The 27,589-nt window shown below is 32.7% G+C and overlaps 1 protein-coding gene across 2 annotated transcripts in view; it reads left to right on the top strand.

The window, feature by feature from the left end:
* The window catches only part of rk (G-protein coupled receptor rickets), an 896,029-nt gene extending 869,884 nt beyond the window's left edge, over positions 1 to 26,145 (top strand). For both annotated transcript variants that reach the window (XM_072536684.1, XM_072536673.1), the window contains 8 exons: positions 1,022 to 1,087; positions 1,139 to 1,282; positions 6,441 to 6,512; positions 6,941 to 7,227; positions 13,949 to 14,329; positions 14,715 to 15,771; positions 15,982 to 16,253; positions 16,825 to 26,145. In XM_072536684.1, the coding sequence (XP_072392785.1) occupies positions 1,022 to 1,087; positions 1,139 to 1,282; positions 6,441 to 6,512; positions 6,941 to 7,227; positions 13,949 to 14,329; positions 14,715 to 15,771; positions 15,982 to 16,253; positions 16,825 to 17,153 (2,608 nt within the window). In that variant the 3' untranslated portion in view covers positions 17,154 to 26,145. The remainder of the gene's footprint in view (positions 1 to 1,021; positions 1,088 to 1,138; positions 1,283 to 6,440; positions 6,513 to 6,940; positions 7,228 to 13,948; positions 14,330 to 14,714; positions 15,772 to 15,981; positions 16,254 to 16,824) is intronic.
* The last annotated feature ends 1,444 nt before the right edge of the window (positions 26,146 to 27,589 follow it).

The following is a 27,589-nucleotide window of genomic DNA, read 5'->3' as shown; positions in this document are numbered from 1 at the left end:
CACGCTCTTGGTACTTACCTTATTCCTAAGGTAGCCTGTAGTATGATACATAATTTTTTTGTACAGAAGGTTATTTTCCTCCCAAGCCGGTAATTTATAGTCTCCAGTGCGGGGTGTTGCCATATGTCTAGTGGTATGGTTCAGTTTCAGACGCAGGAATGTGTTTTTGAGGCCTCTTTACCATTTCGGGCATATTCACCTGACTTATTTAATATGAAGCTATACCTATCTGAGAGTCTCTAAAGAAAACTGAGATTTCTGTAGTGTGTACGATCTCCTCACAATGCTTTCTCCATGATTTTCCTTTGGATAGTATATAGTATCAAATGAAGCGGCGCAGGTCACACTGCTAAACAAAAAGACCAACGTTGGAAAGCCACAATACAACAATGTAGATCTTACAAAGGTAAACGACCAAGAGGAAGACCACAGATGAGATGGATGACATCAAAAGAATAGCTGGAATAAATTGGGAGTAAGTTGCTCAGAATAGAGATCGATACAAGGAGTTGGAAGAGGCATATGTTCAAAAATGGACAAAAGAAGGTCAAAAAAAAGAAGTAGACAGTCTATTTTATTTCTAACTATGTGACGTTCTTTGTGTAAGGGCTATTTTTATGTGTGCAAGCTTTTATTTTGTAGTTGGAAGTAAGTGTCTGTTACAGCCAGTGTTCTGCTTTAAACTGTTGCTTACAAATTGGATTTTAAAACCGTTTTCTTCTTTGAGTATTATGCACACATTTAAGCCTCCACAACAATATGCCGATATTTTTTTTTCAATCTTTTGGGGCATAAAATAATAATTTGTCTACGAATGTTTTGGGACCACGAATATTTATTTCAATCAAGTGAACTTAAAGTCTGTTGATGTTTAAATGGGAGATATATTTGAGTATTAATTAATTAAACTTATGAAAACAGTCAAAAATGGTACAAATATGACGATTACGCTTCTAGTTATAAGAATCATAAATACTTTTATATTGTATTGTATTAATAGACATGTGTATTTTTATTTCAGTGATCTAAAATCCAACAAACTAAATGCAGTTCCCGATTTAAACAGATGTAAAGATATGAGAGTTCTGTAAGTATTTCTATAAAAAACTGTTAAACGATAATAATTTTGTAATTTTAGAGATCTTGCTAGCAACAATATTCAAGACATCGAAGGGCGGCCATTTCGGGGGATGTATCTAATGCATGATTTGCTGCTAGCGCACAATCTGATCGAATATATTCCACAAGATGCTTTCTACAATTTATCTAAGCTGCAAGTACTGTAAGTACTAATTTTACCTTAGTACACATATGTTGCTTTTATTGTTCTTAATATTACGAAATACAAAAAAATATTTAGATTAATGAAACATTTTTGAAACCAAACGAAAGTAATAAATGTGTAAGACAGGAAAATTATTTTTAGAAAACCTTATGTTGACGGAAACACAGTTTGCCATCAAAACTTTATTTTAAGCTGGAAGAAGACTTCTTTCTCTAAAAGTTTTTATTACGGAGGGGGGCAATTATCATGACCACGCTGACTTTCGAAGCAGATGTTCTAAAGAGTTGTTTTGAGCTACAACCATACTATGCTTTTAGATTTTTTAGCTAAGGTATTCGTCTTCTTGACACGCTACTTCTGCCTTTTAATTTTGCTCTCATATAAACCGCAAGGTGTTGTATTTTTCACCATGCATGAGATCTTCAGAATCCTTCGATATATCTTTATCTCAAAGCGGTTCAACTCCATACTATAGGACCCCTATGCATATAATATAACATTTAGTTTATCGTATTTTTAGGTCTAAAGTTAAATCTTTGCTATAAAGAACCTTTCACATATTTAAGTCCTATTTAATGATATACAATAAAGAATGTTTAGCACATAGTTAAGTCACAATGTGGTAACCCTTACGTCGAAAACTAATGTAAGTACAATGCACTATCGAGTTACTTGATTCACAAAGAAGTTTTAAAATTAAATTAAATTTAATATATTTATTATTGGTAGATTAAGAAATTTTCTTAATCTACCAATAATAAATATATTAAATTTAACTACTCGATATAACTCTTTTTGTATTCCTGTACCATTTTCAACGATACAACCTTGCCAATAAAATGTTGTTTGTTAAAATTCGGAATAGACCAGTGGATGGATTTTAATGGCATTCGTGTAGGTTTTGGGGCCAGAATGTTCTTCTTAACCTTTTCTCTTCTGCCGTGTAACTTTCCTTCTATTATCAAGTGTGGCAAGTTATACTTAACTGAGTTCTCTGGATATCTCATTATTATACGGCCCGCCTTCATATCTTATCTGATCTATACAACTTATCCATAATGTTTTCCCGCAGGACCAAAACGCAAAGGCTTTTACTTTTTTTTAATTTAATACAGCAATTTTTGGAATATGTAGCAACGTACTAATCTGGTTTTTAGTTTAGTATATCTTTATTGTAAATTATTCCCTTTATCTACTAGAATGTTTTTTAATATGTCGTATTTCTTGGCTCATATCCCAGTTCTAGTTTACATTGACCTGAAATAGGTTTTTGATGTTTTTTTTAACTAAATCGATCTATTTTGATTTGTTATATCTGTCTTTTGCTAACAACTTTTACGTTGGCTGTTATCGAGGTCCTCTCAGCAGTCACTACTTTTATATGCTTATACTTTTCCAAAGCTTAGTTGCTCCTGCGGTACTTCCCGGATTATATATGAGTGGGAAATTTCAAGAAAACAACATCTATAGATAAATTTAATTTTTTTGTAAATTAAAGTGCGATATTGATTGAACACAACGATTTACTAAATCTAAATTATGACAAGTAACATTAAAAATTAAAAGTTAAGCAAATCTTTGCTTACGATCAACACCAAGAAATATTTTTGGCAGACCAAGCGGTTTATTATCGCATCTTCTTGCAGAAATTGAACAGGACAAATTAGAAAGAGACCTGTTGCACTTACTCTTAAGCCACCGATTTTGTATGAATATGCACATAAAGGGATTAGGCTAAATGATTCACTGCGCATATATGACTGAAGTCTTGCCCAATACACCATACAGCCGGATAAAAGCCTACCAGACTTATATTGAAAACTTAACAAAAAATCAACAAATAGAACTACCAGATAGCTGTGGAGAAGAGAAAAGAGATATTAAAACCATGAGAAGAGTGTAGCCAGCTGATCTTGATAACCACTTCAAAATCTCTATAGCAGATTCTTGTATAAACTCCATGGGTTTACGGACAATATGAAGTAAGAAACGAACGATAAGAACTTAAGATGATCTGTTTCCCAAACATATAGCACCCCATACCATAATGATCGGTTGTCGTGCTGTATGACGTTTAATAGCCAAGTCTATATTTCGTTTCTTACCTCGAAAACTTCTTACCCTTATGCGGTCATCAGAGCCACCCAAACACAACCTAGATTTATAACTGAAGCAGAAAAAATTCAATTGGCCATTCCAGTTTTGCCGAGCTCTGCACTTTTCTAAGCATCGGGCTGTATGCTGTGGTGTCAAAGATAACACCAAAAGTGGACAGTAAGCTCTCCGTCCCATTCCAAGTAATTTTTGATTACTTGGCTATTCTTGAGACTAACATTCTTGTAGCTTCAACTAAATATCTCCTACTTGATGTACACTGTCCCGTCTATTTTTGAGAGCAAGAAGTCTAAGATGGCGTAAATCACGATCTTGCAATATTCTAGGACGTCCAGATCCTCCAAGGTGCCGATAAGTCTCATCATTGAACCACCTGCTCCAAACTCTTAACACTGTTGATGGATTAGCTTTAACTTTTCGTGAAATTTCCCGTTAACCAAAACCGGTTTCTTTTATGTTTACATTTCGTCCTTTTTTCGCTTATCATCATTTTGGCTTTACAACCCTGTGTGGGTCCTAGCCTCCCCAAGAATTTTTCTTCAGTCGTCCCTATCCATCGCCTTCCTCCGCCAAGCACGTATTTCCATATTTCTCATGTCTTCATCGATGTTATCTAGGAATCTTGTTCTGGGTCTTCCTCTTCTTCTTTGACCAATAGGTCTATCAAGGAGCGTTTTTCTAGCTGGGTCGGTTTGCTCCATCCGCATAACATGGCCTACCCACCTCAGACGTCCTATCTTTATGTGTTTTACGATATCTGGTTCCTGGTATATCCTATAGAGTTCGAAGTTGTATCGTCTTCTCCAGACACCTTTTTTCGCTTAAATGACAAAATTGCTGACGATCGCAACATCTCGACATTTTAAATTTTTGGGTAAATCAAAAACCTTCCAAACTGACTAAAAATAACAAATAAACTAAAGTTAAGTACACAGAAATAAATTTTCTTATTTTTTTTTGTTTTTGCGAAAGTTTAGATAAAAAAAGATAATGGGTAAAATCTTTGTCACATATAAATTTTCAGATAAGACTTACAAAGAAATAAATGCGTTTGATCCAAATAAATGAGCGTCTACAAAGTGTTGCATTTTTTTTGCCATCAGTATATTAACATGCGACAAAGAAGACAAAACATGAGTAACCATGGCTGGATATGCTTTTACTAAATATAATAATTACTTTGTTCAATACGAAACTTCTTTAAATAATCGTATTCTCATTCTAAAATATCCAATATGGCCAATCCAAATATACGAGACCTGGTCACTTAAGGATCTTTAAACTGTACATACACATTCGATATATGGGATCATAAGTTACTCAAAATTTCATTATTATGATTCCTAAGGGAGCTAGACCTCTTTAAAGATGAGCATTAATATCGGGAGAAACTGAAGGTTAAAGACGATCAGGTGACTTAAAAAAACTGATCGTCAGCGACATACAAAACTGCTGTAATATAGCTTTTGTCAGGGCAATAATTAAAAAAGCAGAAGAAGGATCCCTTTAAATCTTTCAACCGATATGAACGCCTACTGCTGCATATTTTACGACACCACAAAAATAAGTAATCTGTACAGCTTTACTAAAAAATAAAACGAAAAACCAGTCCAATTCGAAATCCTGCTTGTTGTTTCAGATCCAGTGGTTTGTATTCGTTTTCGACTAGGGTTTTCATAACTTTCCCATATAATGTACTGAGAATGTTGGCTACTGAGATAAGAGCGGTAGTTCTTGCAGTCTACCAAATCCCATTTTTAATAAATCGATATAATCCGTCTTTCTTTCCAACTTTCAGGTTTATTGTGTCAGTTTTGAGCATCTACTATTAAAAATTTCTCAGTGTAATAACAAGCCTTGGTGTTGCATTTTTCAGAAGTTTAGCTGAGATTCCTTGTGGTCCAACGGCTCTTATTTTTAATGTTAACATCTTATCCATTGATGTTGATGGTTTGAAGGTTTGTTGAATTTTTAAATATGTTTTATTGCTAGACCGATTAAAAGAAGGTTTACTTGCACTACGAAACGAACACAATTTTTCTGGATAGAATTTATAGTTACATAATACAAATAATTCTACAATTTCAGTAATAAAATAATCAATAGCGTACTAGAGAACATACAAACTAAACAAAACTATAATTATTACAAAACTATTAGACTATCGGGTCTGTTTAAGCTATTGCATATTTTTTATGAACAAAGGTTAGGTTATTTTTAGAATTCAATGTATTTTTTTTTGTTTTTGTTTAACACATTAACCTGAAGCAACACCTTTAACCAGTTCAATTAAAAATATATAAAACAAAAAATTAACTAATTGGTAGATAATAGATTTCCAGATAACAATCATTGTTTCAACACTAATTTTTGTCATTAATGGTACCACCTAGGGCCATCCTTTATCTGGCATCAGATTTAAATGAACTGGAAACAACAATAATAAATTAATTAATTAGATAGAATTTAGATTCACTCAACGATACAGGGTGTTGTTTAATTCCAATTGGGGCATATATTAACTGCACCTATTTTGGCAATTAAAACACAAAGATCCATATTGATTATGTGTTGTTTATATAGGTGTACTTGGATTTTGCACAGGGATGTAAATTTATCCTCCAGCCTGTATCGACAAAGTACCAATGCTGCGATCAACCAGAACCTTTCTCTGTGTGCCCCAGACCAAGAACGACAACGGGAAAAAAATCCTTCTCAACGAGAATGACTGGAAAATCTCGCTAAGTGGATTATTTTTTAACATGTAGTAAAGATCTGCGAATCGTTGGTCTATCTTTATTCAAAACTACGAAATTATTTTAAAATTTCTGTAGGTAAAACAGAGAAAAGACGAATTGAAGAGCGAGACAGAAAATAAGTAATTTTGGAAGGGGCACTTGACTAATATGAACAGACTTTTAAAGATTGTTCACGTTTAATATTTGAAAGTAGAAAAAATAGAAAATATAACATCGATTTTTATTTTTATTTTATTTATAATTATGAGATTTGTTGTATTTATAAATTCTTATATTTCCAGGGATCTAGAAGATAACAAAATATCGTATATCCATCCAGATTCATTTATGCCGATAGCTAGGATTGAAGATCTGTAAGTAAATTATGAATATTGATCTATAAAAACAATTCCAAATTAATATTTTAATATTTAGCCAGATTGTATGTAGCCAAAAGTCTTAAGGTATTGGATAATAGCAATGCTAAAATACTCCAAAAGTAAAGCACCTTAGAACTATACTGTGTTCTTTACTCAAATATTTTGCATTTTTATTTGCAAAGATGATTTTTGGCATGCCAAAAATGGGACGACGTATTATATTTGTAATAACATAATGATGTGTAACTTCGTATCATATTTAATTTTGTAATTTTGAACATGATTTAGACATATATCTTCTTCTTCTTCTTCTTCTTCTTTTTATATAGACATGATTCTATCTATTTTTCAATATGCCTCCAGTAACTTGTCATAGATAAGACATATAACTTAACGTTAAAACTAATCATTTACTTTTTCAGTAATTTGGGAAACAACATCTTTCCACATCTCCCCTCCGCTGGCTTGGAACGTCTGCTTCATCTCAAAACATTCAACAACCCTAATTTGCGAGAGTTCCCGCCACCAACAGATTTTCCACGGATTCAGACACTGGTACTGGCGTATGCTTACCATTGTTGTGCCTTTTTGCCGCTGATACCTTCCAATCCTCCACCAGCTAAAGCCAAGGACATTATAGTCTTTCCAGATATCGAGGATATCGATTTGAACTTCTGGAACAGCTCCGTGGATCTGTGGCCTTCTCAGCGTAAGTATTCAGTTTATTATTTATGAAAATTTAAGAGTGGGATACTGATTAAAATATATGCATTTTTGTGCAGATTTTAACAAAGACCATATTAATAGAAGTCGCTATCTATAATAGAGTGAAGTTGCTTATATTTTCTATCATTCTTTGAGTCGCGTTATAATTAATGTTCCAGGAATGTATAAAAAAAATGAGGATTTCACAACAAAAATTGCCAAACTCAAATGGAACTTTGCAGGTCACACTGCTAGACAAAAAGACATATGTCCAGTGAGAGGCCTATGTCCAAAAATGGACGAGAGAAAGCTAAGAAGAAGGAATGTAAGATTTTCATGTAATATTCTATCTCCTGAATGCCATGTTTAAAATATTGGTGTGTGACTTGTTTTGTAAATTAATCTGAGAATCTGTGGATATGTATTGAAAAAGCAACTTATGAAACCCTAGACAAGAAAAAGAAAATAAGCAGTAGAAAAGCCACCATAACGACAATGAAATCAACAAACGAAAATGACAGAAATTAAATAAGACAATTTTTTTAATTGGATGGTTTTTATGATTTTATAGTTCATTTGCAGACATCTTAGCAATTCGTAATTTTCGTAATCGAAACCACAGAAAACCGGACCCTTCTTATCCATGTGCAAATCTGTAGTGAGCTAATTATCTAAATGCGGCAAACAAGAGGTGTTGTCTCCAGGGAATCTATGTATTCGTCAAGGAGATCGTCGCTGGCAAAGATAATCAATTTTGGAAGGAAGGTAGTTTCTTTTTAGGATATTTTGGGACATTTCTGAAAGATGAGCATGGAGTTTTTAGAACATTTTGGACACGGATGGTTTTTAGGGTATTGATGGGAATGTTCGTTATTTGATGTATTAGCTTTTGTTCATGGTCTTCGATTGAGCAGATCGTACATTTTTGCACTATAGAGGTGCAAATTAGAGGTTGAATGTACATTTTATATGTGTGTATAATGTTTTCGCTTACGTCCATCCGAATTTTCTATATAAACCGATGAGTAGTCCGACTATTTATTAACTTTATTATGGGGTGCTAACAGATAGTGTTTCCAATTTACTGTTTTGCTGAACACCACTACTAGATACTTGATTCAATCGCTAAATTGAAGTCGGCTTTCTATTAGGCTCGGGTCCATTGTTTCTTCTGCAAGCTGTGTGCGGTAGTTTAAATCTTCGTGGTGGAGCGATCTTTTATCAGTTTCTAGTGATTTTAAAGATACGTTATTATATGTAAAAAGATATTACCATGAAAAACATTTATGTCGAATAAGATATTACTTTATTACAAACAAATACGCAAAGTTATGACGCACATATTCAAAAATTACCTGTATTTCCCCTTTTAATTAAGCTAATTAATATAAGTAATGTTTAGCTTTTATAATTGATTATTAATAATTTGCATATACTGTTGAAACCCCAAAAATACTAAACTCATTATTTATCGTTTTAGACCACAGTTTCATTTGTGTAAGGTTAATTTTATATGTCTCCTAAGAAATAATATTTCTTACTTCTCCTAAGAAGTACATAAAAATAATTTGTTAAATTATCTAATTGAATTCTATAAAATAAATGTCATTTATTATTACACAAGAAACAATCAAACTAATGTTTCTTTTTTTAGAAAACTATTTATTTTATTCTGAATAATTTTGTTATAGGAATATACTTAAAAATATAATATATATATATATATATATATATATATATATATATATATATATATATATATATATAGATATATATATTTATATATATATATATATATATATATATATATATATATATATAGATATATATATTTATATATATAATATTATGAAGATCTTACAATATTTGTACTATAGACATGTGTTTGGTAATTCTATTGTTGTCAGTTTGACGTCAATCAATTTTGGACAGATATAATGAATCCAGATAAAAATATCAAGATTTGGATGCCAGTCGGGTAAAGAAATCAAAAAAATGGTTTCGGAAAATGCTCCATTGAGCACGCAGAGGTCAAGAAGCTCTATTTGTACACAATTTTTGGAGTTCCTACTACCATAACGGAACTAGTAAAAATTCTAGAGGATTATGCTTTTAACATGAAAAAAGGCAATGGCGAAGACTGACGAAAGAGTCATCTGTAAAGTCAATGTAAATACTACAACAAAACTGGTACAAGAAAAATATTTTACGGAGTACGGTATAAAAAATCGACCCTTTTACAGATATATCTTTCAATTGTGCAAGATTGGCCAGAGATACCAAGTGGAGGCAGCTTTAAAGTGTTTAAAGTAAGAAAACTCAGTTCAAAAGCATTATCCACTAAAGAAATAATAAAAATCATCCAAAGCTACAACGCGGAAGCCCCCGATGGAGCACAAAAAAAGTTTTTCACCTTTGCTCATTTCAATTTGCTTGGAGAGGCACTGGGGCCATAAACTGCAAGATTCACTTTTTTTCAGAAGGAATTTGATGTTATGGGAGAATTTACAGGCCGAATTGAATACAACAGTTTTTTTTCCAAAAAAAAAAAAATCAAGGTGGTTTGAAAAGTTTGGCAAGCAGCAAATGGCTGTTAAGAAATCCATCAAAAGGAAATTTATGCCCAGTTAGATTATTTTTAAAATTGATGGAAAAGAGGGGATAAAAGATTTTTATCAGACAGACTCTTTCTTACCGTTCACACTAACTGGAAGGATGCATCTTGGTTTAAAAACTGTCCACTTGAAATCAACATTGTATCTAAGTAGACAAAAATGTCAGCTGAAAAAATTGGAATAGACACAAAAAAACATAAAATAACAAACCATTCTCATCGGTTTTCAGCTATGCCAGCCTTGTTTAATCAAGGTGTTTCTGAACAGGAGTTAATTAAATTAACGGGTTACTCAAATCCAAGCTCACTAAAACCATATCTGCAGCTAGATTCCAGTCATTACCAGAAGTTGATTGAAAATCTTAGAACAACAAATGAAGTTGGACCTTCGAGTTCCCCAATGCTACAGGTCAATAATACGCACAATCATGCTTTGGTAGAAAAGAATGGGCAAACTACTATAGCTTCTAATAATTGTACAATTAATATTGTTAACAAATAAATAAAGATTAGGTTTCTTTGATATGGTGCATTAATTGTCTCGTGAAATAGTCTTGTCGAATATCATTCGAGAGAAAATTATTTACCGGCAACATTTTCTTCTGGTTTTATTCAAGTTTGATGCCATTTGTCAATTTTCTCTTATGAAATTTTGACAAAATCGCTCGACTAGCGTCTCGTGATTGAACTGTCAAAATTTAATTCGCGAAAATTGCCAAACAACAAACTTTCATACCCGTCGAAAATATTGCCGGCAAAATTTTCTCTTAATATACGATGATTCTGAAATTTATCTGACATTATTTTAAACAGATGCACAATATACAATTAATGATATGTAAAAAAAAAGAAACATTTTTATCATTTTAATTTTAAATATTTTGTGACTTCGCGAAACGAATTCTTATAACTAATAGGCAATCGTAACCTTTAATTCGTTATAATCCATATCCATATCACTAAATAGATCTTAGAAATACGCAAAAGTGCTCCCACAAAAAGTTACGGGATGTTAAGTGCCACTGGAAGTTAAAAAATAAAACCGCATTTTTTTTATATTGCTTCAAAACGGTTAAAAAATTTTTTTATGAAAATTTATATTATTTCTTAGCATGCCATGGCCACTAAAACCGAAGTAGCAAAAAAAAAATTTTCTCGATTTTTCTAGATTTTAAGGGGGACTCCGAAATATCACACCTCTAACTTTTTTTGTAGTATATTATTGCATTGAAAACTAGACGTTAATAGAATGGAATATCTATTTTACAAGTTTTGTGTTGTAGAATTTGTTTGTACAATCGTTAATTTAGAAGATACAGCCACCTTCTTAACCGTCAAGCTAAAATAATACAATCATACAGATATCAAGTTTATTATTCAAGTAGGCAAATTATTGCTGTGTGCTCTATCTTGATAGTGATTTGACAGTTATTGTGAACGAAAGTTTTGTTTAAATTAGTTAAATTGTAAATAAATAATTACAGTTTTTCTGAAATGACAGAATAACAATTTAAAATTAAATTTTAATTTAACAATAAACCGAATTTTAGAATCCAATGCCAATGCATTTTGATAAACATTTGATTTTTCAAAATATTCGGTATTTACTGTTGAAACGATTTAAGATCTACATACACGTTGAACACTTATTAAATTAAATGAATATATTTTCTGTTCCTAATTGAAAAATAATAAACTTAATATTTGTAAAAATGTATTATTGCGTTTAAAAAAGTGGCTGTATCTTCTAAATTAATGAATCTAATATTATGCTACAAAAAAGTTGCGGGGGGGTGGGGAGGGAAGAGATAAGGGAGGAAATGAGATAAAAATCTAACTACAATTAAGGTTCTTAGTTAAGAAGAAATAAAAAAAATAAAAATACTATTTTAATATTTTAATAGAAAACGTGCAGTATATCTGTACTTTTTCAGTTCTACTGATTGGGAAATAAAATATGTCAATTACAATGGCGTTCGTTGTTAATTTGTGTCATGTAGTATGTACCACAACCTTACATTTACTCTGACATTCAGTGTGGTGACGATCAGACAAGAGGAATGCTCAGCCGTGCACTGCCGAGTGACTTGCATTTGGTGGAGAAGTAGCTACCACATGGGGAGTCATATCTTTTGACTTTTGTTTACCATGAAGTTAGTTCATCAAAAATACGAAGATGACTACGCATGTTTTATCGTTCGTGATTATTTTTGGAGACGATACAGGATAATGCACAGTCTCACACTGCTCAGAGAGTCACTGAGTATCTTGACAAAAATCGAATAACGCCATGTCTTTGAGACTCTCGCAGTCCAGATTTAAATTCCATTGAAGATGTTTGGAATTTTATTAGGAATGCTTGTGGAGACTGTGCCGACTCCCAGAAATTCTAAAGGCCATCGAGATATACTGAGGCAGAAAAGGAGCTATACGGAGTAATACTCGCTACTAGTTAGCTTAAAATTTCTTTTGTCCCAACATAACCATATTAAAGTAATTTTTTTTTCATTTTCTTTACTTTTGTCAGTACCTTTTATATCAAAATAAAATTGATTATTTTCGATATTTTCAATAAACTTTCAACAACAAAAACTTTTTTTGCATGCAACAGTAACCTGTTTTAACCGAAATAATTCAAAAAAATAAATCAAAGTCTCTAAAATCACTTCAAATTACCCAATTAACTCTAATTTGTTATCCTAATTTTATGCCCGGCGGTGTAAAATACTATTTTGTATAACAAAAACGATTCAATTTTCACTGAAGCAGTCATTAACGTTTTATTAGTATCAAAGATATCTTGGGTCTAATTTGTTATCACTTATTTACCAATTATTTTCGCACTTTTTTACTACTACTAATTCTATTGACACAAAAACAATATTGTTGATTTAAAAACAACGCATTAGAAATTAGATTTCACTAATTTGTTAAGCAAACATATTACGCGATAGCGTTAGCATATTACATATTACTGGTGGCTGGATGGAAGTTTTTAAAAACAGGGAGTCCCACGTTTGTGCGATTACCAGGTAGATAGACAGCTCGGCGCCAGAGATAAAATGAACAGGACATAAACTGATTAGAATTAATATGCAATCCGATAATTTAATTTGAGTCTGCTGTTGCATAAGTAAATTGCTCTATTTTTTTTCTGTTATAATGTGACATTCTTCGTCAAAATAGTCATTCGTTCTTGTTCTTCTTTGTTCAGCTTTCATTCCTAGTAATTATTGAGCCGGTGCTTTCATGTTATTTTTGCACTCTATATATATATATATATATATATATATATATATATATATATATATATATATATATATATATATATATATATGTATATACCGAAAAAGGTTCGGATCGAATTGGTCTTTCAAATTCAGAAAAAAAAACCAAACCCACATCGTTAATTCATCTATCAAAACCTCTATTTGGCAGTAATAGGGATAATACTGCAGATAATTGTTTTTATTCTCTTCAGCTAGTGAAAGAGTTACAGTCCAGATGCCTTACTTGTGTCGGAACCACGAGAAAATCAAAAAGGGAAATACCTAAAGAATGTAAGGCAAACAAACAAAAACAAGTTGGTTTTGCGTTATACGGATTTTCAAAACATGAAACTGTAGTTTCATATATTTTTAAGAGAAACAAGGCTGTAATCCTCATTTCCACCATGCATCACTGTCGTGCTACGGATGTTGAGAGTAACAAATCTGAAATAATATCATTATATAATTCAACAAGCGGAGGCGTTGATGCATTAGATGACAAATGCACCATTTACAGCTCATCAAGGAGAACTCGACGTTTTTTTAATTGTTGAAATTGTGGAATCTTATTATAATAAGGAGAAATTTCAGTACTATTGTAAAATAAAGGTGTTTTAATACTTTTTTTTATATAATATTTATATATAAGAGAATAAAGTTCATCCAGTTGTACCTTATTTCAGTGATTTTTTTTCAAATACCTATTTTTTTTTTATTTTTTAAAAAGGAGTCCGTGGGACTCAAGATCACGCTCCATTTAACTATTAACATCAAGATGAATCAATGTATTCTGTTGATTCTAATTTGTTTAGATACTTTACTAATTATATGTTATTTTGTAGAAAATATTAGCCAAAAATTCGGAAAGAAGTTCGGCGAGATCTGGGAAAACATCAGATCAGACTTCACCTACCCCGGAAACTTTCCTTCCTACATAGAAGAATACGCTGCTGAGGACGATCCCACGCTCAGAATACCGGGAGAAATCACCGGAGTTCCTGGCAAGATTCAATGCTTACCATTGCCTGGACCGTTCCTTCCTTGTCAAGATCTCTTTGATTGGTGGACGTTGAGATGTGGAGTATGGATAGTTTTCTTGTGTGCCATGCTGGGAAATGGTACGGTGGTATTCGTACTTATATTTTCCAGAAGCAAGATGGATGTACCGAGATTTTTGGTTTGTAATTTGGCTGCAGCTGATTTTTTTATGGGAATCTATTTAGGTAAGCTAAAATCTGTAATTATTGAATGATTTTAGATATCTATGAAGTATTTCGGATTAATTCATTTCTCCTATAGCAATTCAAGATACAAAAATGTACTTTAAAGGTCTTTCTCCCAATCTTTATTTGTATAATAAACTGCAACATTTTAATTTATCTTTAATTTTATAATTGTCACTATTTTACCTTTTTCTGTGTTTATTCTCCCGAGAACTTTATGGTTCCCGAGTCATTAAACAAATGTGTCACGTTAAAAGGCACATAAATATAATTAACAAGAGATCGCAAGTTGTTCAAATGCATTTTATAATCTAAAATAGTATTCATTACAACTTTTTTACTAGTTATAATTTTTATAATTATTAATATATTGTATTACTTTTAGGGTTTCTTGCTGTTGTCGACGCCTCCACTCTGGGCGAATTCCGCATGTACGCCATTCCTTGGCAGATGTCGGCTGCATGCCAACTTTCTGGTTTCTTAGGCGTCCTGAGCTCCGAGCTCTCGGTTTGGACGCTTGCTGTCATCACTTTGGAACGGAACTACGCCATCACGCACGCCATGCATCTCAACAAGAGACTTTCCTTGAAACATGCCGGATATATTATGATATGTGGTTGGAGTTTCGCAATAGTGATGGCTATAATGCCAATTTTCAACATCTCGGACTATAGAAAATTTGCAGTGTGTCTACCGTTCGAGATAAGTGATACTGTTAGTCTGGCTTACGTAGTTTTCTTAATGTTTATAAACGGAATAGCTTTTCTAATTCTTATGGGCTGCTATCTTAAAATGTACTGCGCTATTAGAGGCTCACAAGCATGGAATTCCAACGATTCCAGGATTGCCAAACGTATGGCCCTGTTAGTGTTTACAGACTTTCTTTGTTGGTCTCCCATAGCCTTTTTCTCTCTTACAGCAGCATTTGGACTGCAACTTATCTCTTTAGAGCAAGCCAAAGTGTTTACAGTGTTTGTACTGCCATTAAACTCGTGTTGTAATCCATTTTTATATGCAATACTTACAAAACAATTCAAAAAAGACTGTGTCATGATCTGCAAAGCTATAGAAGAAAGCAGAGTGACCAGAGGCATTGGAAGGTGTAGGCACAGCTCTAATTTCAGCAATAGACAAACTCCAGCCAATACCAACAGTCTGGCTGACCGATCGTCTAGAGAGAAGCAAGAGCACCATGTACCTCAGTGTACTTGTAATGCTAAGCTACTTGGTGATAACCAGAACCAACAGAAGAACAAGAAGGACAGGAAAACCACAACTAGAGAATGGTTGCTAAATAAGGCTCGATGGCTGTTTTGTGTACGAAGGCCTACTAGGCACCGGCCCAGGAATGATCAGTATACTTATCAGATAGCAGAAATTCAACAGAAGCAGCATAAGAGGGCTTCGTCAGTGTCGTCCAGTGAAAACTTTAGCTCTTCTAGGTAAGTATTTACCATAATAATTAATATAAGATTTTAAGTTATTGTTAATTCTACAGGTTGTATTAGAGTTCTTTGTGTTAAATTTCCTTACAGACGTAGATAGATAGCCTACATATATAATATTTCTATATGAAGCGTTGTTATTCTTATTTTAACGTTATTAGTATATTTTGTGAGATAAGCTAATAGTTCAAATTTTATTAATTTTAGATCAGATTCTTGGCGCCATAACCACCACTGCGGCATTCCCTTGCGTCTGTTGGATCCTAAACGACGAGCTTCTTCATGGCTCATTACTAGAAAGACTTCTCAAGACTCCAATCTCTCCAGTTCGAGAAATGACTCGTCTGGATCAGCCACCACTGCCAGTACCAGCACTTGGCGCATATCTCGCTCAAGCAACTCGAGCGAGCCGTCAAGAGGTAGGGTAAAACCTCGACTGACACGCCAGTGTGCCATACAGGACGAGTCTGAACCTCCAGGTAAGTATACCTTCAATCATCAAATTACAGAATTGCTTACTACATTGTTTCAAGCTAAAAACTTGAACATGGATAAAAACAATTTACAGAAGACTCTGAAAAAGGCAAGAAATACAGTTTATACCAAGAAATAAAATTTAAAATGCTAGGATAATAGAAGTGAAAGAGTCCCATCCAGGACTGAAGAGGGGTAACGAAATAATGAGAAAAAATAAAAATATGTACTTTTAGATTAAAAATTTACGCCTTCTAGGCTCAAAAGAGAAGATTTCCCTGCTTTGCATCCTGCCAAGCATGATAGCAGAAACAAAATAAGAACTTTTAAGTCAACAGGTAAGCAAAAAGTGGAGCTTTAAAAAACCGGTTGACAGAGAGGTGTTTTCACTGGATCTTACTACATCTACGTAAAATAGTCAAAAGTGAGACATTTGGAAAACGTCCAAACATATTGTCTGCAACCGCAGGGTAATTATTCGGCAATGCCATTAACATCATTTGCAATAATCCTACCTCAATACTAAGTAACATTAGATTGTGTTAGATTATAGTTGTAATTATGGCTTGTTTTTAGGTTCTCCCGGCAGACTAACAGTCCGATTCCTCACCACCATTCCCTCAGCTGCCGAGAACAGCATGCAACTAGAAGACGATCAACCTTCTGTTCTAATAAATCCTAGTCCAACGATACTCGTTAGTCCTGCCAAAGAACGCGAAGGACCTCTGTATGCCATCTTGCATTCTACACCAGTAGCGCCAGCACGAAGGCAATCCATAGTGACCCTCCACCCAGCCGAAAGTATTCGGGAGTCTCTGGCGAGCACGGAGAACGAGAAAACCACTCAGAATAATTCTAGTCAAGAAAATAGCAGTCATTCGACGAATCACTGCAATTCTAGATAATAGTCTGTTTTCTAGGTAGCTCTTTACCAAATGACACATCTCAGGTTTTTAAGCTACATGTCACTGCCATGTACAACTGCTATAACTACCCAAGAAAGTGCCAATGAAGGTACTACTAATTGTTACAGCGATTATAGGTCTGTACATCAAAAACAACCATAGATTTTGCAAAAAAATGATAACACTAATGCCATATGTCAATCATCTTTGGGCAACAGGTCTTTTGTTAACTTTCAAATGCCTCTCACTTCCAAATCTATGTTTGAAGCTCCAAATATTCAGAAAATTATTGTAATTATTTTTGTTTGTTTGTTTAAATTTTATCGTCAATAGAAATCTTAATAGTTTTTGTAAATAATCTATAAAGTTAATGGTTTTATATAAATATGAATTATCCTAAAAATATCAATGATACACTCAAAAGAATATCTACATAAAACAGCTAAAGAATAATTAGAAGCGAAAACAGCAAACTAAGGAACTGAAAAAATATAGAATTGCATAATTATAGTACAACAATATTATAAAAACAGTTATTTAAAAGATATTAGTAAAATAAAGCAAGTGGCGAATTAGCAATAAATGTCTAAATAACAGATAAATAATATGGATCTATTATTTATACATGTTAATGTATTCTTTACTAACTTCTATTCAGAATATATAATATTTTAAGTTGATAAATATTTGGGAAATTACTGTACACTTAAATTTGATAAACTGGTTGCCTATACTGAGGAAGTTCGAAAACTATAGTTGTTGTTATTTACCATTTATTTACATGGGCTGTTTTTGCTATATAAAGATAAATGTGATTTTATGATATAATATAATATGAATTAATTGGTTGCCTATATTTAACAAGTCAGTAGAAGTTTTTAAGTAACATTTTTAATTGATAAATTGGTTGCATACACTCAGTACGATCAAAAGAGAAATAGAAGTGACTTGGTTCAAAACGTAAGTGCGACACTGGTTGTCTATGTTGAAAGTATTAATTCTATTCAGACGATTATAATAAACTACACTTGGAGATTTATAGTAATTAAACCAGTCAAAATATTCTAAAAAACATTTATAAAATTCTCTTAGTGGTGGAAATCCACTACTTACTGAGTGCTCTTATTGCAAATTTTGTTTAAATTTAGAAATATCGAATGTAGCATTATTTCATGTACCTAGGTAGGCAGTTTTTTTTTTCATTGAATCTTGTTATACCGTAGATTGATTGATTGTAAAAATGGTGCTAGGTATTGGTTACGGTCAAAAGGGATCCCAAGTATTACTGATTTCTATAAAGCTTTTTAAATAACTAGATATCTCAAACACTTATCCCTTCATCTTCATTGTCTTATTCCTTCCCTTGCTGGATTGCTGCCAATTGTTATATGAATAAATATTATTATTTATATATCACAAAAATATCCTTATTTTTTGTCATTGATTCAAACAGGAATATAGGGTTAAGCTCTATCGGACTTAGGTACGTTGATCTATAAGTTCTGTAAGTTGTCCATCTATTCTGACTTCCATTTTGTTGTTTTAGTAGATGTTTTCGATAGTTTTTATAATATTTATGGGAACTTCTCTATTATACAGAAGATGGATTACATCTTTGAGTCTAACTCTGTCAAACGCTTTCTTTAGGTCAATCAGGCATAGAAATGCTGGTCTATTATACTCTAGTGATTTCTGAGTAATTTGCTTTATAACGAATATTGCATCTGTACACAATCTTCCACTACGAAAACCCCATTGTTCATCTGCTAAACTTATCCTCTGATTTATTAGCACTTGTAAAATTTTAGTTGTAAGTTTTAGTATTAGAGTTTATACTTCTGTAGTTTTGTGGCTGTTTTGATCTCCATTTTTGTATAGTAGAATTAGTTCGTTCATTCTTTATTCTTCCGGTAATTTATTGTGTTTTATAATTTTATAAATAATGTTGTTAATTGTTCTGTCATTGTTGCTCCACAATATTTCAGAAATTCGTTTGGTATCCCGTCTTTACTTGCTGCTTTTCTGTTCTTCAGCTTTTCAAGGATTTTCCGAACTTTCTGTACATTTATATTAATTTCTTAATTTGTGGTAATTTCTGATGTTTTCGGTTCTAGCGTCCTTTGTTCTTCCTCTGCATAGAGCTTTTTAGATAGTCAATCCACGTATCCTTTTCTGCAAGTTTTATAGAAGAAAACTCAATAACACAAACCGAAGTAAAGGAGATCCTAATGACAATGAAAAATAGACGGGCATCCGGATCTAAAGGACTTTTTCTTTTAATGGTCAGTTTTTCTTTCAATGGCCAGTCAATATTTTTCTTTTTTACTGTTTAATATTTTTGTATACTTTTTAAATATTTTATAATTTTATAATTGAATTTTTCGTAATCTCGTCAGGGATTCTGGAATAGATTGTTTATTTTCGTTGTGTGTTCTTTTAAAGAAGAAGGCCTCCATTGCATATTGTTTGTTATGTACAAGATGATTCGTTAACGTTTCTCATCTGCTACTTCTTTGCGGTCCAAAGTGTTTTAGGTGTACATTTTTCTGCTTCATCCTTTTGCTATACAAAGACGTATGATGTCATTTAAACAACAAATTTTAATTTTTATAGCATATAATATAAGAAATTTGCGTGACGAAAATATTTTGACTGGAAAAATACAAATATTGTAAACTCTCATGGAATGTATCAAGTTATCCTGTTAAAAACCACGAAACGCTTAGACCTGGGATGTTACTACCAAATCTGTTGTAACTTAGCATTAGATAGATCAGTTGATATTTTTTGTAAGTATATTTATTTATTTGTAAATACAATAAATCAGTGCGTGATATGGTTAGATGTTAAGGCGAGAGAAAACGTAATAAATGCATAAGGTGATAATTTTTAAAGTAAAGTAAAAGTATATTAATAAAATTTAATATTTACACAGAAATACGTTCCAAAATAACTTATTAAATACGTAATTTTTGAGAAGAACTAAATACTACATAGAATTGAGATCGATGGGGCGAAATGTTTTAAGCAAACTGAAACAAAGTATAGAGTTTACACAAAAATAAAATAGGATTATTTGGAGAACCAAAGTCCTAATAATTTTTAGATATCTGCAGAAATTTACAATTTGTTTTTATATCTCATATAGCTTTAATTTTTATTTTTTATTTTTTATATAATTTTTCTTTTAAAATCTTGTTGCATATCATCAAAAACAGAATAAAAGCCTATCCACATTACCAAATACCTCAGGAACAAGCGTGGTTTGTAAAGGGTAAAGGTAGACGAAAACAAATGCTGAATCTGAGACAACTCATTGAAAAGTCTAGAGAATTTCAAGTACCTATGATTATATGCTTCGTTGACTACCAAAAGGCATTTAATTGTGTAAGATGGATAAATCTGTGGTCCATTTTAATAGAAATGAGCACACCAATGTACCTGGTGACACTTGAACCTGAAAATCTGTACCAGTCCAATATAGCAACAGTACGACTAACTCAGTTCTCAAACCAATCCAAGACTGAGACAGGTGTTAGACAAGGATGCGTGTTGTCACCTGACTTATTCAACATTTATGTTGAACATGTCATTAGGATGGATTGGCCGGTGTAAAGTAACAGTGGCTGTTAGGAATATCTTTAATTTAAGATTTGCTGATGATACTACACTTAAAGCAGCAAATGAGCAAGAAATGATTAATCTGCGAAAAGTTGAGTACTAAAGCAATAAAGTTAGTCTGAAAATCAATAAAGCTAAGTCAAAAATAATGCTGATCGACAGATTACACAATATTCAACTGACTAACATGTTACAGGATTACCAGATCGTGCACAGTTTTGTCTATCTTGGGTCTAATATAACTAACGATGGTAACTGTGAAGCAGTAGTTCGGAGATGTATTGGTATGGCAAAAAATGTGATAACTCTCCTAACTAAAGTTTGAAAAGACAGATCTATCTATCAAAATATCAAGATGAGACTGGTGAATGCCTGTGTATTCTTAATATTTCTATAGGGGGCAGAGACTTAAACTCTTTACGGACGCGAGCGCCAAACAATTGATGCCTTTGAGATATGGTACTGGAGAAGAATGCTGCACATACCTTGGACAGCTCATAGGACAACCATTTCCATTCTAAACTAACTCGAGATTTAACAAAGGCTTCCACAATATGTCTGCAACGTATTCAGCAATTTTCGGTTTTTTTCGGATTACTTGTTCCTGGAAACGTTCCGGGAAGAAGATCAAGAGGACGATTTACAACTAGATGGTCTGACCAAATTAAGAATTCGGCTGAAAACTCATTCTGCAAAGCTCTCAGACCAGCTGAAGATAGAGACCAGTGGAGAAAAATTGTTAGGAATATTGGAAGAACTCACGGTCCTTAGTAATGGGGAAACAACAAGAGCGAGAGAGAGATATAATTTTTCACTTTATTTGCAATACACATTCTCTAATACCAAAAGAGAATTTTGACGAGTACCCTTGACATATACCTGGATATTCTTAACATTGGCAACGACACCACTTATAATCATAGACATAATAAAAACAGATTACTGACTATTTTTTTAACGACGCGAAAAAAATTGCGTCGTTAAAATGGAATTGGACAAGACACGTCGTCAGATTATCAGACAAGCGATGGACAAAACGTATTTTAGAGTGGAGACCAAGGCAAGAAACAATACGGAGCAGAGGACGCACACCAACTAAGTGGAATGAAATCGACATGAAGCAAATTATGAATGTTCTTGGGAAAAATACTTTTTTAAAAACTGAACTCACAATTAAAACTTTTATTTTCGACTTACAAAGATTTAAGTAACAACAACAATAAATTAAATCAGACTGAAAATATTGATTTGTACATGGTGTTTTTATAATTTTATAATTGCTGATCTTGCTGTCCGATACGTCGCAATTCAGTCCAGAATGTTCAAGCTGTAGGCCCGTGTTGAATCCACGTGGTAGAATTCACTGGATGTTAGCGGTCATTGTACTGTAACTAGCGTGTTAGCACAAGACACAGACAGATGGAAAGAGCTGTGGGAGACCTATGTCTAGCAGTGGACGCATACAGGTTGATGATAATGATAACTTACTATATGGGCATATTGAGCAAAGTAGCGAAACGCGAAGCCCTCAATCTGTGGTCTATCTATCTCTCCTTAGCAGTATGATCACGCGCGTATGACAGACAAAGATAGCTAGACCACTCAACGTGAATAATGTCGTTTTCCTTCTATTCACAGAGGGGCCTATACCTTACCTAGTCGTTTTTAAAATGTTTATATTTATAACACAGGCACAAGTTGGTTGAAATCTCGTCAGCGAGTCTTTTCGCTTGAGTTGTTGTCTTCGGATATACTTATCAAGTTCTGACTCCGATTGTTAGGATGTTCGCTAAGTTTCTGGGCATTCTTTGGGCTGTAATTTAGTGATCTTCTGCTTTACGGTATTTATGATGATGTTAAGTATTATTACGGTATTAGGTGCATAATAGACACAACACTATCTAAAGAACTGTGGACTGTAATCTTGTTATTATGTCGATAATGGGCATTAATACAATCTCTTACAGTTAAATATCATACGTATACATGGGTTATTACATCTCCATAGGTTATTGCATTACGCATGCATAGGTTATTATGCATTTAAATATAGGAGTAGTTAGGTTTTTTTCTAAATTAGTAAAATAAGCTTCGTCTTATTTTTTGGTAATATCAATTTTTTAATCAGTTCCTAAGATTGTTGAGATTTATCTAAAATTAGGGTATTTTATTAATTGGGTGTTTATGCGATGCTACTGCCACTAGTGTAGTCACTTAGCAGATATATATTATAGAGACTATAGCCCAGTATTAGGTAAAATAAGAATCAACATGAAATACTCAAGAGTGCACTACAAACAAAAATCAGAGTCGAAGGACTAAATGCGTAATCCACGGAATACTTATACAGAAAAAGAATATCAAAAAAAGATTGCTGAAAATAACATAATAGAAAACAATAATATCGAAAAAAGCTGGGAAAAACTCAAAAATAACATTAGAATCACTTGGAGAGATAAACTATAAACTTGGAGAGATAATGAAACGAACACTGACATGTAAAAAAAGAAAATCTCGTGGTTTAGAGAGAAAGTGAAGACAAAATATGAAGAAAAGAAGAAAGCCTTTTTACAATACAGAACCCAACAGGCATACAACCACTATAAACACTAAGAAATGAAACGAATACTTTAGCCAGACAAATAAAAACAGAATACTATCACGAAAAAGACACGGAACACAAAAATAGTAATAAATGATCAGAGGACAAAGAAAAGAAATAAACGAACTAACAAAATTCAGAAGGAAACATGGGCGGACTACCTTCAATCCCTTTTTACTAATGGTAACGATAAAGAACCACCAACACCAGAAGTGACAACAAGCGAAGAAATAAACATTGAGGAGGGAGAGGGAAAGGAACCATTAGGGAAATTAAAAAAATCACTAGGAGAGAACAGAATACATAAATAACGAAATATCATATCTGACCAAACAACCATTAAAACTAATCCAAAAAATAATAGAATAAAACAGAATACCACAAGAAAGGAGAATAATAATCCTAATACCTCTCTTCAAAAACGTAGACAAATCGGACTCAAAGGGGAATTCATTTATTAAACACAACACTAACATCACCAACGTAATAACAACGTGATAACTCAACAAGGTATGTGATAGACATTAGTATGTTCTAAGGTTCTGGTAGTTTTCTAGCAGGTTCTCTGTGTTTTCACAAAATTTAGGAGCCATTTTATAGTGATAAGGTCACAATACGCATCTCAGATTACTCTGAGTTCTTCTTCTTAATCTTCTGTCGTCCATTTTTGGACATAAGCCAGTCCCAACTCCTTTCATCGATGTCTATTCCGAGCAGCATACTTCCAATATGTTCCGGCTATTTTTTTTAAATCATCTACCCATCTCACCTGTGTTCTTCCTCTTGATCGTATACCTTTGTAAGGTTTGTAAGGTTTTGTAAGGTTTTCGATGTTCTATTGGGCATTCCAATTTTTTTTTGTCTAGCAGTGTTGCCTGCGAAGCTCAATTTGAGTTCGACAATTTTTGTTGAGATATGATCCAAGTGTGGTATACTGATATTCCAAATTTATTTTAGCGTAGCGACCATAAATTTGATATAACTGTTTTGCTTGCCCTTGGCTTGGAATGTTTTATAAGTAGACTACGCAAAGTCCCTTTTCCAATTTTTGTACATGCTTTACTATTCGGAGTTTTTAGTACACCGCAAAGTGACTCTAGTCTAATATAATGGGTATTAGATCCTTCTTTAATAAGAACTCCTTCATGTCCTGTCACCCATAAAAAAATTATTTTTTGGTGTTCTGTCAATGGCTTGAGGGACTATTTGCTGTAATACTTGAGTATTTTCGAGAGTTATTAAGAGTCTTGTGGTAGAGTCAATAACCCTCATTTCTACTCCTTGTCCTTATTTTTATTTATCAGTATAAAAGACACTTTTGTGATTTCAAAACCTTGTTTTATTATCTGTGGGCGTCTTCATGGATTGCGTGATTCCAACCATTAAAATCTGTAGGTGCTGAGTTATGTCACCGGATTTTTAATGCTGAACCCGTATTAGTCTAAAGACAGGTTCTTCTTACATTTATGCACGGATGATAAAGGTGAAGCATTATTTGTAAGGTTCCACTTGAGCACAATTACATTGCATTAAATCATTGATCACAAAACCCTTATTGTTTGAGCTTTGTTAAAAGATCGACAAACACTATTGACTACAGTATAGATGATAAAACTCCTTGAGGACAACTTTTGAGGATGCCTCATGTATGGTGGATTTTTGTGGTTGAAAGAGCAAATTAATCTTCGTGGAGCGATATACTTCAAGCGACGAGTATTTTTTCATATTCTTTAAAGGAAACTAGGTTAGGCTAATAGGTCTATATAATCTTGGTTCTTATGGAGAGCATTTGTTATTCACTAAGCAATAAAACAGATCCTAACATGTCAGCCTGTTTTTGGAACTAATCTAAGATGAAACTAATGTTGAATATTTTTGCTCGTGGGGCTTTTCAAAACACTTTACTGATTTAAACCTACTGATAGTCCTTTAGATTCTATTTTTGTAAAGATTTTTCTCGCTGTTCAAATTTTTCTCATCGTGTAGCTTAGACCTATTTTTAAATTTAGCGTATATAAGTATTTATTTTTTACTGGTACTCCCCATTTTTAGAATTTTTTATTCATGTTTTGATGTGTTCGCCAAGAATATGTTAATTAGTAATAGAGATGGGCGACAATTTTATGTTAAAGTATCTATTTGTATTAATTCTTCGTTCTCGTCCCAATTTTAATAAACACTTGAAATTTTTGTACAGATATTTTATGGCACCTGTTAGTTCTTTCTACTTAATACTTACATATATTAGAAAATTTTAAAGATCTTACGTAGTGTGGTATTGTTGATATGTCTAATAATTTGCTCCTAAAAGCAAGTATGTACGTTCTCTATTTATAATCAATTATTCAAGTTTCAAGCTTTTGTACCACACTTAATAACATTGGCGGTATTTATTTTACTCTTTTTGGAATTTACTAAAGTACTAAATTTATATCTAAGGTTGAAATCTATTTATTGATTCTGTTTGAGCCCAAGAATATAGCTTTAGCCAACATGAGCAACTTCATATCACAATTAAAAGTAGAAATACCAAACAACATAAAAAATAATACGATGAAATAAATAAATAGTTTACAATAAGAACAACAATAAGAACAGTTTAATAAAAATATAAGCAATAATCGATAAAAATTATTCTTGATCACACATCTTGTTTTAATATATTTCCTCATCCTTCTTCATTCTTTGTAGTATTTATTTACGATAGTATTGCTAATGCGTAATCTATTATTTATTGTATAAAAATCTACCTCCTAGTTCAATACAAAAATCTCAATAAAATCTATTTAAAGTGTGTATTTTTATTACAAATACCTTTTTCCAAAAATAAAAAGAAAGCATCGGAGTAGTTAGGTTCCTATTTGGGAGTAAGCAGAGATTAAAACGATCAAAAAGGAGTACCCATTTGTACTAATTTTTCAAATTCTAATATTGTGTTATGTATTTAGAGCATGGAAAAAATTCGTGTTTACTCTAATCTATGAAAAAGAAACCCCAACAGATTGTAGTAATTTCAGATCAATAGCTCTAAAATTACATGCAAATAAAGTTTTTCTAAATATCATAAATGAACGACTGAAAGTATTTCTGCTACTCCAAATTTTGAAAGAAAAACTTGGGTTTGCCCATGAAGAGGACCCATGAAAAAAAAACTTAAGAGAATATAAAATTAATAATATAAGAAACATCGTCTCAAAAAGGACTGGAACATATAAGGCAAAAACTTGATATGAACAGATATGTTCTGAGGTACTTTAGTAATATCACTAGCAGTAAAGACTGATCGTCGAAGACACAAGATTAAGTCTTTTTTTCACGATGGTCTGATGAAATTAAAAAATTCACGGGACTTTTTCTTCCGGAAGTACATCACAAAGCTTAAAATAGAGTTGAATGGTCAATGCTAGTCAATCAAACATCATGAGGTTACCAAGAGCTCCACAAACTCAAATGGTTGTGAATAAGAAATCAGACGGAAGACTGATAACCTCAGAAAGGTGTTTATATAGCGATGATGAATGCAAGGAGAAACTACCTCAATATTTTTCAAAGAATATTAAAATTAGTATTTATAGAGAAATTATTTTAAATCCCTAAAACAAATTTTCGACTGGTAACATGGAAAAAAATTTAGCGAATGCAATAAAACCGACTTTACGATTATGGGAGCTCAATTAAATACTAGAATCTAAAATATGTCTTTTTTGCAAATATTGGAAAGAAACGGAGAACAATGTTAATGGATTAAGATACTTCGCTATCAAGAATAAATTGAAAATTGTCTGTTATTAAGTGCTCGATGATGGATATCGATAATATACTGAATAAAAGTAAATAAAAAATTATAAAGCCAAATAGAAGATACTCGAGTATACCTTACAAGTAATATACATTCTGACAATGATCTAGTACCGATATATATTATAAATAACATTTTTTAAAGTGGCGCTCATGCTCACTATTGCGTCTGTATTTTCGCTCTAGGGTAGTGTGGGACTTCTGGTACTTCACGTGAAGTATGCTAATCTGACCTCACTCATTAAACACCTCTATCTCCTACGACATACTCGGAACTTCTCTTATCGAATGCAACTTTGATTACGTCGCTTTTGTATGTGTCTTAATTGTTCAGTTCCTTTTGCTGTTTTAGTTTAGCCTAATTTGTAGCATCCTCTTTATTCTACTTTCTTTTTTATATTTTCCGTGACAGTCC

The sequence above is a fragment of the Diabrotica undecimpunctata genome, chromosome 1 (genome assembly GCF_040954645.1).
Source record: "Diabrotica undecimpunctata isolate CICGRU chromosome 1, icDiaUnde3, whole genome shotgun sequence".
Lineage (NCBI taxonomy): Eukaryota > Metazoa > Arthropoda > Insecta > Coleoptera > Chrysomelidae > Diabrotica > Diabrotica undecimpunctata.
The sequence above is the reverse complement of the archived record's forward strand: the minus strand, read 5'-3'. Positions and strand labels throughout refer to the sequence as shown.